Genomic DNA, 14158 nt, shown 5'->3' with positions numbered 1-14158 from the left:
GATTAAGATGTCCGTGGTTTTAAAGCTTTTTACTTTGTTTATGAGAGTTTTTTCTGAGAAAGTAATAAATTCATTATATACTATAACATTAAAAATACAGGTTGAACGTTTGTAGGATACTATCCTAAATTATAGTTGAGCATTGATTTTATAATTGGAATCAAATCTATTCTAACTGAAACTAATGAGAAGATGTACAATAAAATTCATTTTATTCTCATTTATCTTATTTTGTCCCAACAGGTTCATGAAGTTTATAAAATCTATATATTTTCTCTCTTTCTGGGATATTTACTGCAGTTTGAGAATTCAGCTTTATTGGTGTCTCCTTTATTGAGTTTAGTAGTAGCCTTAATGCTTGCTAAGTGCCTTCAGGTAAAGAGAATTGCCTTTTTATCATTCTTGCAGTGAATCTTTTAATTGTTAATTTTTCATACCTCACTTCTTTGTTTATGATTTCTCCCCCACAGCTGAATGTGAAGAAAGGAACTTTTATAGCTAAAATAATGAAAGTGATTAATTTTTACTTGGTGTGTACTCTGACAGTGACATTGAACATTATAATGAAGGTAAATAACTGCATGTGAGATTCATGTAGTAGGTCAAGTTGAATAATGAAATATTCTGGGCTAAATTTTAATAAGAATAATGAGATAGCATAATAATAGAGTTTATACAATAAAATTTTGAGTTGAACAATGATCATATTTATAGGAAAAATAGGATTCTAATTCTTTTCTAGATATACTTAAAAGATACACTTTATTTTCCTTTTAATTTAAAATGTCACCATTATCTAATTAACTAACATTAAGTAATTAAGTAAATTGAGATGAATAAAAGTTTTGAAAAGAGTGGGTAAGTGACTTAAGTCATGCAGGATAAGTGGAAATCTTACTACCCTACCCCATTTTAGTTTTACCATTAACTATAAAGTAATTCGATTGACTTAGGTCACTAGATCTCCTGGCTTAGTTGTTATACCAAGTATTATTTAATTCATTTTTAGTTTGTAGTTTTTATTTTATAGTCTTGCTGTGTTTTCTATTTTAGGTAGAAACATGTTGCTGTGAACCTAGCTAATAGTTTTTTGTTGTAACTGTCCTTTTTTCTTCCAGATGTTTGTCCCACACAGAGAAAATGGGCACATGCTGAAATTCCTTGAAGTAAAATTTGGACTAAATATGACTAAGTAAGTTTTAGATTATATATAAATTTACCTAACTCTGTATGACATAGAGGATAAAGAGCAGGGTGCCTGGGTGGCTCAGTGGGTTAAGCCTCTGCCTTTGGCTTAGGTCATGATCTCAGGGTCCTGGGATCGAGTCCAGCATCAGGCTGTCTGCTCAGCAGGGAGCCTGCTTCCCTCTCTCTCTCTGCCTGCCTCTCTGACTACTTGTGATCTCTCTCTGTCAAGTAAATAAATAAAATCTTAAAAAAGATAAGGAACAAAAAAAATCCAAGGAGTAGTAAACACCTAATTACCTACCACTTAGAAAATAAATAATTTAGCATATTACAATATCTAGAAGAAATATAGCATTAATATGTTTTCTCTTTTTAAGAAAATTTCATTTAGGGGTACCTGGGTGGCTCAGTTGAGTCAGCAACTGCCTTCGGCTCAGGTCATGATCCTTCAGTCCCGGGACTGAGTCCCGCATTGGGCTCCCAGCTCCATGGGGAGTCTGCTTCTTCTTCTGACCTTCTCCCCTCTCAAGCTCTGTCTCATTCTCTCTCTCAAATAAATAAATAAAATCTCATTAGGTGTTTTATAAGTTAGATGTACTTAAGCCTTAACAGTATCACAGTGTTTTAAGGCTACTTTCTCCCTTGATGTGGAACAATGATACAGTCTGAAATCAGAATAAATTAAAGATTTAAATGAATTTAAAAACCAATGTAATTTTTTAAAAAAGATTTTACTTATTTATTTGAGAGTGAGCGGAAGTGAGAGATCACAGGAAGAGAGGGAGAAGCAGACTTGCTGCAGAGTGGAGAGCCCAATGTGGGACTCAATCCCAGGACCCTGAGCCCAAGGCAAATGCTTAGCTGACTGAGCCACCCACACACCCCAAAACCAATGTAATTTTAACCACTACATCAGCAAAATGCTTGCATTAAAAAGGGGTGGGCAGTAAGATATCTATTTCATAGTAAAGAATCTCATTTTGGGATCATATTAGTGGATTACATTGGAAGCTGACTTTTTAACCAACTGATCCAGGCACCCCTAGAAGCTGACTTTTGAAATTCGAGTAATGTGCTTTTTGTTAGTTAAATGCACTTTTTAAATTGGAAGTGAGGGGCCCCTCGGTGGCTCAGTCAGTTAAGCATTTGCCTTCAGCCTGGGTCCTGATCCCAGGGTACTGGGGTCAAGCCCCATATCAGGCTCCTGCTCAGTGGAGAATCTGTTTCTCCCTCTCTGCCTGTGTGTGCTCTCTCTCACTCACTCACTCTCTGTCAAATAAATAAATATCTTAAAAAATAATAATTAAATCTAAAGTGATATGTGTGATAGTGTCCACTTGCATAACAAAATATATATTTAAATACACATTTTTCTGGTTCATATAATATACCTTAGAACCTTATTGTCATTTGCTGTGATTACATGGGATTTTAGATGCTGTGCATGGAATTTCATGTTGTGGTGTATCACAACAATGTGTTGAAGCACTGGAGAAATCTTCTGAAGTATAAGTCATATATAGGTCTCTATTGGGGTAAAAGGATCCTTTAGGAGGCCACGTATTCCAAAAGGACAGGGAGGGACTATGTCTTTTTTGGGTGTGTATATATAGGCCTGATATTTACCAGGCAAGTAGGAAAAATTGGTACTAGAACTCCATAATTGATGGCCTTTCCCCTGACTTTCTCTTTAATCTTTAAGACTCTAGAATGCACATAGGAGTAAGGGCTGCTTTTTTCTCGCAATTCTTAGTTGATGTTATGTTGTGCCTCTTTGCTCAGCATGTCAGGTACTAGATTTGCCTCACAGTGTAATACACTAGGTGTTTTAAGAATAAGGCATGTCTGTCCTTAAGAATATTGACATCTCATTAGTTAGTTTTTTGTTTTTTTTTTTAAAGATTTCATTTATTTATTTGACACACAGATAAATCACAAGTAGGCAAACAGGCAGGCAGAGAGAGGGGGGAAGCAGGCTCTCCACTGAGCAGAGAACCTGATGCAGGACTCGATCCCAGGACCCTGAGATCTAACCCTAGCCAAAGGCAGAGGCCCAACCCACTGAGCCATCCAGGTGCCCTGATTAGTTAGTTTTTATACTGTTAATGGCATGCGTGGTATAAACAGTTAATGCCTTGTGCTTAAATGTGCCCACTGGTTATTAGGATTTGTAGTTCACCAGAATTTCAGGAAACATTTCTGTTGAGACAGACTTTCAAGAACCACTAAAGAAATGTTAGTACGTATTTATTGGATGTGCAGAATACTAGGCCAGGTATTCTGGGAGATATAAAAATGACTATAGTTTTAAACTAGCAAGTTGCATTAAGCACTATAACAGAGGGATAAGTAAAGTGCCATGGGGATATGGGAAGGAACGATTGAGACTGGGGGATATGGGAAGAATATTCACTAAATTAGGATTTGAATTGGATCTTTTTTTTTTTCTTTTAAGGATTTTATTTATTTATTTGACAAAGAGAGATCACGAGTAGGCAGAAAGGCAGGCAGAGAGAGAGAGAGGAGGAAGCAGGCTCCTGCTGAGCAGAGAGCCCGATGTGGGACTCGATCCCAGGACCCTGAGATCATGACCTGAGCCGAAGGCAGCGGCTTAACCCACTGAGCCACCCAGGCACCCTTGAATTGGATCTTATAGAACTGGTAACTTTAGTAGGTAGACAAAAAAGATGTGATTCATCATATGATAATATGTACAAAACATTTTAAAGGCAGCTTCTTTGATATAGCTGTATTACTGCTTGACACATGGTGAAACTAACTTTTTTCTAAACCCAGTGATCTGGGATGCAGGCATTCACAGTCATCCAAGAGCTCTTCTGGAGATCATTCCTTATCTAATCTCCCTTCTCGGGCTAGGGATTAAGGATAAAATGGATGTTGGAGATGGATCAGGTGTGAGAATGCAGATAAATTCACATATAACTAAGAGTCTTGTTGATCACCTTTAGCTTAGGGTCAAAAAAGTGTATCCTGAGTCTTATAACTCAAAATGTTTATGTCTAGAATTTTATGATTTCTGTCTTAATAATTAAATTACTCTTCAAAATGGGTCCTAGTTGAATTACTTTCATCCATATAAAACAGGACTGTTTAGTAATAATATAACATGAGTCACATGTGTAATTTTCTAGTAGCCACATTTATAAAAGTAAAAAGAAACAAAGGAATTTAATTTAAATCATATATTTTATTTAATCCAATATATTAAAATATTATTTTAATATATAAGCAGTATAAAATTTATTAATGAGCTATTTTATATTCTTTAGTCCATTTCATTCTTTTTTATGTTAGAAATCCAGGGTGTATTTTGTATTTAAAGTATATCCATTTGTACTGGCCACATTTCAAGTGCTAATAGCTACATTGTACCTAGTAGCTATCGTATTGGACACTGCAGATATGGAGGTTGGACAGCTGAATTTTTTGTTGTCTTGCAGATAAAAATAGAAAGTTAAACTTACTGAAACCATTTTGGGTTCTAGAGATGATCATATTACTGGGTAATAAGAAGTAGCAGTTTTACATTTATTGGGGCAGTTTGTTGAGGAGCATTGCTGATGCTATTATCTTTATATATAGAGAGTCACACTTTGCTGTTACAAGTGAATAGATTAAGAAATGTGTCTTTTGTCTTAGTTTTTATTGAGATAAAAAATACTTTTATGTACAATAGGGTATACCATCTATGATTTTTAATACCATGCTTTTTGTTTTCTGTAGGAATTTTACAATGAATTGGCTCCTATGTCAAGAATCCCTGCAGGCACCATCTCAGGATTTTTTTTTGCGATTGACACAGTCTTCTTTATTACCTTTCTATATTTTAGTGTTAATTATTTGTTTTCTTTCTATGATGCAAGTTATTTTTAGGAGAATTGGGTAAGTACCAATGAGAATCAGTCACATTGCTAACTAATACATTATGGGAATAAATTATTTTTAATATCCTTCCAATATTTGTATCTGTTTTAGAATTTCTAGATTCATTCTCTTGGTATCAATATCTAAAATATCATCCAGATAAAATTCAAATTTATATATACATCTAAATATATAATGTCCAAATTTAATGTAGGATTAATACTCAGTTAAATTGTTACAGACTTATTTACTAATTTAGTCATAGTTTTACTTAATGTAAGAATAATTTTCTTGTGTATAACTTAAATGAAGCTAGTAGTATAAGTGATTTTAAATTAGGAAGAATTCCAAAATATTTCTGTCATGTTTAAAAGTAGGTTGTGTGTAGTATTTTAATTTTGAGAACTTAGCTATTCAAATTATGATTTAAATATTTTGATTTAGTAACCACTAGTTGAGTGATAATTGATCTTGGAAAAGAAACCTAAAAATCTTTTTTTTTTTTTTTTTTTTTTAAGATTTATTATTTGAGGGACACCTGGCTCAGTTGCTGGGCGTCTGCCTTTGGCTCAGGTTGTGATCCCAGGGTCCTGGGATGGATCCCTGTGCTGGGCTTCCTGCTCCCTGCTTTGTGTGAAGCCTACTTCTCCCTCTCCCACTCCCCTTGTTTGTGTTCCCTCTCTTGCTGTCTCTCTCTCTCTCCAATAAATAGATAAAGTCTTAAAAAAATAAAAGGATTTATTTATTTGAGAAAGAGAGCATAAATGAGCGGGGGTAGAGGGAGATAGAGTCTTAAAACAGACTCCCCTCTGAGCATGGAGCCCTAGGCTGGGCTTGATCCCAAGACCTGAGATCATGACATGAGTTGAAATCAAGAGTCGGCTGCTTAATTGACAGAGCCACCCAGGAGCCCCCTAAAAATCTTTTTTGTCATATTTCCTGAACTTTTCATGTTTAGTCTTCACAGAGTCCATTATCTTCGTGTTCTAGAAACTATTTCAGAGACTTGGAGCTGTGTAAGTTAGATATTTGACTAAAAGAATATACTTTGAAATTCCAAGGACCACCTATATTTTTTTTATGAAGAAACTTAAGATCTTTGATTTTTCAAATATATATTTTCAGAATAATAAAAAAACATATTTCCTTTGTGTAGTGGTAAGTCCTTGAAAGAAACTATTACTCTTGAAGATGGACGAATTGGAGGAAGGCCAGAAATAATTTATCATGTGATTCACACCATTTTATTGGGCTCTCTTGCAATGGTTATAGAAGGGTAAGTGTACTTTATTGGGTCTATTTGTTTTTACAACATTTTATTCTTTCTAATGCTACTAAGTTGAACTTTCAAGAATTTATTTATGAAACTATAAAAACTCAAAATCTACAGACTTTCTTAAGCTAACTGGAGTTTATGGAGGTTGTTGTAGTACAATGAACATTTACTTATTCACTCATTTGTTCAAAAACTATTGAATGTTTTCCAAGGGCCAGGCATTGTACTAGGCACTGGAGGTACTGTGGTGACCCTTATGTGACTTATGGCCTAATGAAAGCAACAAATACTAATCACACAAAAATAAAAATACAACTTGGATAAGTGAAGTAGAATAAATGATGCTGTGAGGCTAAGGGTTCAATAAATGATACCCTTTTCTTTGAAGTTTGGACTCAGATGAAAAATAAGACATGAGTATAAAATGATTTTGAGCACCCAGTTTCAGTTAGAGAAAGGGCTTTCCCCACACCAACAACAAGCCATTGTTCAGGCACCAACTGAGTATCCTACAGTTTGACTTAATTCTGGCACTCTCTGCCTGGACATAGCATCAGATTCCACAGTCCAAGGGTTCAGTACTACAAGATTCTATACCCCACCTTCAGGTTCCAGTTGCAAACCCAGGTTATTACCTGTGCTTCAGACCAAATCAGAACTTCCCAAGACCCTCTCCTTGGGTTCAATTAATTTGCTAGAGCGACTCACAGAACTCAAAGAAATATTTTACTTACTAGTAAGATCACCAATTTATTATAAAAAGATAGAACTCAGGAACAGCCAGATGGAAGATAGGCATAGGGCAAGGTTTGTAGGAAGGGGTACGGAGCTCCCTTTACCTCTCTACGCATGCCACTCTGTCCTGGTCTCCATGTGGTCACCAACCCAGAAGTTCTCCGAACGCTGTCCTTTTGGATTTTTATGGAAGCCTCATTACATAGGCACGATTGATTAAATCATTGACCATTGGTGATTGAACTCAAACTTTAGGCCCTCTTCCCTCCCCAGAGGTTTGGGATGGGACTGAGAGTTTCAACCCCCTAATCACATGGTTGGCTCCACTGGCAACTGACCCCATCCTTTGGTATCTTCCAAAAGTTACCATTAATGACAAAAGCCATCTTCCCAATTTCATCACTTAGGAATTCCAAGAGTTTGGGGAGCTGTGAGCCAGAAGCCTTACAAAGACCAGATATATGTGAGAAATATGTTTGATCATCTGCATGATTCTGATTTTGATAAAGGTTGCATTGGCCAACACTTCATGTGTGACCAAGGGCTCTACTATTCCCCACCCCAAACTGAGCTTAGTCCTCAAACTTCAGGCCATCTCTTTTCAATGGGCAGAGCCTTGGTAAGTTTATGCCCCTATCTACACCCACCTTGCAAAAAGAAGATAGAAAATGTGGAAGCCTAGAAATGTTTGAGCTGGGTATGCTCAACTCTTTCTCTTGCACACAAATCAGATAAATCACTGCCATGAGGAGGAGCCGTTAAGGTACTGAGGTGAAGGGATAGGAAGAGAAGTAGGGAGAGATGAAGAAAGAGGATTGATCCTAGTATAAGATTTCGCAAGTTAAATTTCCATTAATTATGAATATAGATACTGGATCTCAGTCATTATAGCACCCATGGTGTTCGGTTGGTGTTTCCTCAAAAGAAAACTTAGCTATTTTCTTATTAATTTTTTATTTTGAAATACTGTTATAACACATCACAACTTCAAAGTTACAGTTTTTATTAGATCTGCATTTAATGTATTAAGTAGTACTGTATAGGAATTTATTATTTGATATCAATATTTCAATATAATTGGTTTCCTTTGTAAGCCTATATATTTTATGCACTTACAAACATTTTCTTATAAGACAACATAAGACTTTATCAGACTGCCAAACCCATGACTAGCGGGAATCTCTTTATTGAAACATGAAGCAAGAATGGTTGTTCACTCTAGTAATTAGCATTCCATAATGCCTAATAAGTGGTATGAAGAAATGTATTAAGCCATGAATATTCTAAGTGATTCATGCTTTGATTCTCATTTCATTGCCTGGTAGTGCTAGAATTTTGGCCCGTGGTTTGCCTTTTTTTTTTCTCCCATTGTACTCTCTCAGTTTTATTTCTTTCCGCAGAAAAACTTTTTGTTATTGCCACCATTTTTATTGTTGTGTCTACTATTTTAGATTCAAAATCCTTTTTCTGAACATGTAATCTGCATTATTCTGTTATTCACCCTTCTTTAATTTACTCACTAGGCTTATAATGCTGTAGATCACCTATACATACAAATAAGATGCACAGTCACCCAGAAGGTGTCAGGCACTCTACTAAGTGGAGAGTAGGGATTAAAAAGAGTTCCTGTCATAGGTAAGTGAACCAAGAGTTAGAGCAAAGTGAAGTACTATGAGAAAGGTATACAAAGGGTGCTTTAGTCACTCAGAGGAGAGATACTAACTCAATTGTAGAGGGTGGGTAGAGGAAGTCAGTTTAAGGAAGATTTTCTCTTTATTTATTTATTTATTTATTTATTTCGAAAGATTTTATTTATTTGACAGAGAGAGACACAGCAGGAGAAGGAACACAAGTAGAGGGTATGGGAGAGGGAGAAGCAGGCTTCCCGCCAAGCAGGGAGCCTGATGCTGGGATCGATTGCAGCACCCTGGGATCATGACCCAGGCCAAAGGCAGATACCCAACAACTGAGCCACCCAGGTGCCCCTTAGGAAGATTTCTAAGCCTTCAGAGATAGAGACTGGCCAGGCTGTCTATTTTCTCATGTGCCTTTGTGTGTGTATGTAAGTAATAATCTAGACAGAATAGTATTCTTTGGGAACTAATAATGTGAGATGAATGTGAAGTTAATGTGAGAGATACATCTGGGGGCGTTTTGGGTGGCTCAGTCAGTCAAAGTGTCTGCTTTTGGCTCATGTTATGATCTCCGGGTCCTGGGATTGAGCCCCATGTTGGGCTCCCTGCTCAGCGGGGAGTTAGCTCATTTCCCTCCCTGTGCCCCTCCCCAACCCTCACTCCGTCTCTCTGTCTCAAAAAAAAAGAAAGAAAGGAAGGAAGAAATATGTCTAGGCAAATAAGCAGGGACCAGTGAAGTGTTTATGTAGAAATTTTATATCAGATTTGCTTTTTAGTAAGGTCTCTCTGGCAACAGTGATTGAGAAGAGTTTTCAGAAAAAAGATTAAAGGAAGATAAGCCAGTTAAGAATCGTAATAGAATCTAGAGGGGAGTAGCAGTGGAGTTGGAGGAAAGGGCCAAAACTAAAATATTTGGTAATTGGGGGACGCCTGGGTGGCTCAGTTGGTTAAGCAGCTGCCTTCGGCTCAGGTCATGATCCCAGCGTCCTGGGATCGAGTCCCACATTGGGCTCCTTGCTCCGCGGGGAGCCTGCTTCTCCCTCTGACTCTGCCTTCCACTCTGTCTGCCTGTGTTCGCTCTCCCTCTGAAAAATAAATAAATAAAATCTTTAAAAGAAAAATAAATAAAAATAAAATAAAATATTTGGTAATTGGAAACTGAGTAAGTAGCAGTAAGGACTGTGATGGAGGGACTCTAGGAAAAGTTGCAACTCAAAAGCCAAATGATAAGTTTTTAAAGGGGTATAAATTATTAGGCAGCACTAGACAGGGGTGCCCTTGTGTCAGGAGGGAGAAGCTTGTGTGCATTATGGAATGGGAACACAGTTTGTTCTGCAAACTTCAGCTAAAACACTAATCATATTTCGGGAAGTCATAGGAGAAAAACTGAAAAGGTGAATCAAGACCATATTTTTTGAGGGCCCTAACACCCATTTAGATGAGTTTTCATTTATTTCAGCAGATTCTGGGGAACCAGTAAAGATTTTTTTTTTTAACAGAATGTGTCTTGTAATTATGTTTGAAGAAGATTCATTTGACTTTGGTTGAAGGACAGTAAAGGTAGAGATGTTACGGTGTCTGATTGGCTCAGTTGGAAGAATATGTGACTTTTGATCTCAGGGCCATAAGTTTGAGCCTCACTTGGGTGTAGAGATTACTAAAAAACGTAAACAAACTTAAAAGATAGAGATGTTAATTAGCAGCTATTACAATAAAATGAGATGGATACAGAGAAATCAGTGGATTGGACATAATGGTCTAATCTCTAGAACACAAAGTTGATATTCCAGGACATGTTATGTATGTATAATTCAGTGTGAATGGTGTCTCCTGGAGTTATAAGCCAAACTCTAGTTTTGATTTTGGCTGACTTGAAGAATAGCAACCATGAGGAAGTTAGGAAGAGATACTAGTTGACCAGAGAAAACTAATGTAGTTTCTTTGTTTTAGCAACATGTGTTCTATATACATCCACTACTTCTTTCAAAGTCTAAGGTAGTAGTCATTTTTTAAGAGATTTATTTATTTTAATTTATTTTTATATTTTAAAGATTTGTTTGAAAGAGAGCAAGCATGAGTGTGAGCATGAGCGGGAGGGTCAGTGGGAGAGAGAATCTCAACCAGACTCCACAATGTGTGGAGCCTGATGCAGGGCTCAGTCTCACAACCCTGAGATCCCAACCAAGCCAAAACCAAGAGTCAGACACTTAACCAGATGCTTAATGAACTGTTCCACCCAGGCACCTGTAAAGATTTATTTTGAAGTAATCTCTACACCCAACATGGGGCTCAAACTTAAAACCCTGTGATTAAGAACCTCATGTTCCACTGATTGAGCCAGCCAGGTACCCCTGCTTTTTTTTTTTAATTTTTAAAGATTTTATTTATTTATTTGACAGAGATCACAAGTAGGCAGAGAGGCAGGCAGAGAGAGAGAGGAGAAAGCAGGCTCCCTGTGGAGCAGAGAACCCAATGTGGGGCTCGATCCCACGACCCAGGTATCGTGACCTGAGCCGAAGGCAGAGGCTTTAACCCACTGAGCCACCCAGACGCCCCACCCCTACATTTTTTTAAGTCACCAAGAAACTAGTGTAACAGTATATAGTACCTGAAATTTGGCATTTCCTTGCTTTATATAATTAATTAATTAATTAATAATAATAATAATTATTATTATTAGTTATTTAATTAATACCTACTGAAGGACAGCCAGGTTTCTAATTTTCTTGCTATTAAAACAAATTATTGCAGTTTAAAAATTTTTGTATTTATATCTTTATACACTTACACGCTAGTATATCTGTAGGCTATCTTACTAGAAATGGGAGTGTCTTGGGGTATTTAAAACTTTTAAATTGGTGATTGGTTCTGCCCAATCACCTTCTGAAATTGGACAGTAGCAGTTTATATTCTGTCCAAGAGTACAATTTTATTACACCTATATCATTACATCTACCTCAGTGTTCTTATTTCATTCTCATTTTAGTAACCTACCTTTTTTTTTTTTAAGATTTTATTTATTTATTTGACAGAAATCACAAGTAGGCAGAGAGGGAGAAGCAGGCTCCCTGTGAAGCAGAGATCCTGATTCAGGGCTCGATCCCAGGACCCTGAGATCATGACCTGAGCCAAAGGCAGAGGGGCAGAGGCTTAACCCTTTGAGCCATCCAGGCGCCCCCTACCCCATATGTCTTCTTAATTATTTAAGAAATGAATAACAATTTGTTGCTGAAACTTGGAGGCTAAGATTTTCATTTTCCTTTAACATTGTGGTATTTTCACAGGTAGCAGGAAAGAACTCAGAAAAGAGTAATTGGGGGCACATGGCTGGCTCAGTTGGTGGAGCATGTGGCTCTTGATCTTGGGGGGTGAGGGTTTGAGCCCATTGTTGGGTGTAGAAATTAATTCAAAATATAAAATCTCTGGGGCGCCTGGGTGGCTCAGTGGGTTAAGCCGCTGCCTTCGGCTCAGGTCATGATCTCAGGGTCCTGGGATCGAGTCCCGCATCGGGCTCTCTGCTCAGCAGGGAGCCTGCTTCCTTCTCTCTCTCTCTCTCTCTCTCTGCCTGCCTCTCAGTGTACTTGTAATTTCTCTCTGTCAAATAAATAAATGAAATCTTTAAAAATAAAAAATAAAATAAAAAAAATAAAATCTCTAAAAAAAAAAAAGAAATGAGATAGTAATGACGTTCACAGGATATTTCATATGTTACTCCTTTTGTCTTTTCTAGTTTGAAATACCTCTGGACTCCATATGTGTGCATGTTAGCAGCATTTGGTGTATGTTCTCCTGAACTTTGGATGACACTTTTCAAGTGGCTTCGATTACGAACTGTACACCCAATATTGTTGGTGAGTCATTGTTACTTTGGGTTAAATACTTGCTTCTCTTTCAGTTATATAAATGGAAAGCACATTGAATATAATTGAAATAGCACGAGTAAATCATATTATGACTTGAGGTTAAAAGATGTTGTGAAAAACTTTTTTTTAATATAATTTCTGATTATAAAGTAAATGCATTTAAATGCAGACAGGTAAAATACATCTCTCTTATGAGAGAGTCAGACTTAGATTTTCTCTCAGTTCATGCTTTTAGTTCTTGAAGGATAGACTTAAGGGTGACAAACAGGCCAAGAAGAAGGCTCTTGTCCAGGTACTGGACGTGGTGGATGGAAGTGATAAAAACTTCAATATATTGAGTGTTCACTCAATGAAATAAAACATTTCATGTGCTATTCGATGCTTAGAAAGACCCTAATGGCCAAGTTTTATTATCTGTATTTTGTAGATGAAAAAATTAAAGCTTAAACTGGTTAAATAACTTGCCTAAGACCATATGGCTTATAAATGTGGAAACCATGATTTATACCTAGGTTTTTCTGACTCCAGAGACCGTTTACTTAATACTATGCTATACTGGAGTGAAAAAAATAGTAAAAGAAGGTTAATAAGACTTGGTGCTTCATTAAATATGGAGACTAAAGAAGAAGGAGAAATCATAGATTTCTATGAAATATCATAGATATTTCCTAGGTCTCTAGTTTGTGAGACTACGGATTGTGGGGTTGTCATGAGACGATGGAAGAAGAACAAGTTTTGACAAGGAGATGATAGATAATAATCTTCTGTAATAGTCATATTGTGTTTTGCCAGTCTTTTTCCAGAGAAATTTATATTTTCTTATTTTATTTATTTTTTTAAAGGTTTTATTTATTTATTTATTTATTTATTTATTTTTATTTTATTTGACAGAGAGAGAGAGATCACAAGTAGGCAGAGAGGCAGGCAGAGAGAGAGGAGGAAGCAGGCTCCCCGCTGAGCAGAGAGCCCAATGCGGGGCTCGATCCCAGGACCCTGAGATCATGACCTGAGCCGAAGGCAGCGGCTTAACCCACTGAGCCACCCAGGCGCCCCAAGGTTTTATTTATTTATTTGACAGCGAGAGATCACAAGCAGGCAGAGAGGGAAGCAGAGATGGGGGGGGGGGGCAGGAAGCAGACTCCCCGCTGAGCAGAGAGCCCAATGCTGGGCTCAATCCTAGGATCCTGGGATCATGACCTGAGCTGAAGGTAGAGGCTTTAACCCGCTGAGTCACCCACGTGCCCCTGTATGTTCTTATTTTAGCATAATTATTGATATATACTGGCTATTTTTCCTGTGTTAATTCATTATCTTTTTGTTGATAGCTGTTTAGGTAGCACAGTTCAGTGTCCTTTGTAAACTCTTAAATTTAAACTCCTGTGTCAAATACTGATTTTTTTTTAAGATTTTATTTATTTATTTGACAGACAAAGATGACAGGTAGGCAGAGGGGCAGGCAGAGAAAGAGAGGGGTAAGCAGGCTCCCTGCTGAGCAGAAAGCCCAATGCGGGGCTCGATCCCAGGACTCTGAGATCATGATCTGAGCTGAAGGCAGAGGCTTTAATCACTGAGCCTCC

The 14158-nt window shown here is 37.2% G+C and overlaps 1 protein-coding gene across 4 annotated transcripts in view; it reads left to right on the top strand.

Moving 5' to 3' along the window:
- The window catches only part of DPY19L4 (dpy-19 like 4), a 72474-nt gene that overhangs the window by 36187 nt on the left and 22129 nt on the right, over positions 1–14158 (top strand). For all 4 annotated transcript variants that reach the window (XM_059166004.1, XM_059166003.1, XM_059166002.1 and 1 more), the window contains 6 exons: positions 244–375; positions 471–569; positions 1119–1192; positions 4933–5091; positions 6230–6349; positions 12449–12569. In XM_059166004.1, coding sequence (XP_059021987.1) covers positions 244–375; positions 471–569; positions 1119–1192; positions 4933–5091; positions 6230–6349; positions 12449–12569 — 705 coding nt within the window. The remainder of the gene's footprint in view (positions 1–243; positions 376–470; positions 570–1118; positions 1193–4932; positions 5092–6229; positions 6350–12448; positions 12570–14158) is intronic.

The sequence above is a fragment of the Mustela lutreola genome, chromosome 3 (genome assembly GCF_030435805.1).
Source record: "Mustela lutreola isolate mMusLut2 chromosome 3, mMusLut2.pri, whole genome shotgun sequence".
NCBI lineage: Eukaryota > Metazoa > Chordata > Mammalia > Carnivora > Mustelidae > Mustela > Mustela lutreola.
This window is presented reverse-complemented; position numbering and strand designations above follow the sequence as displayed.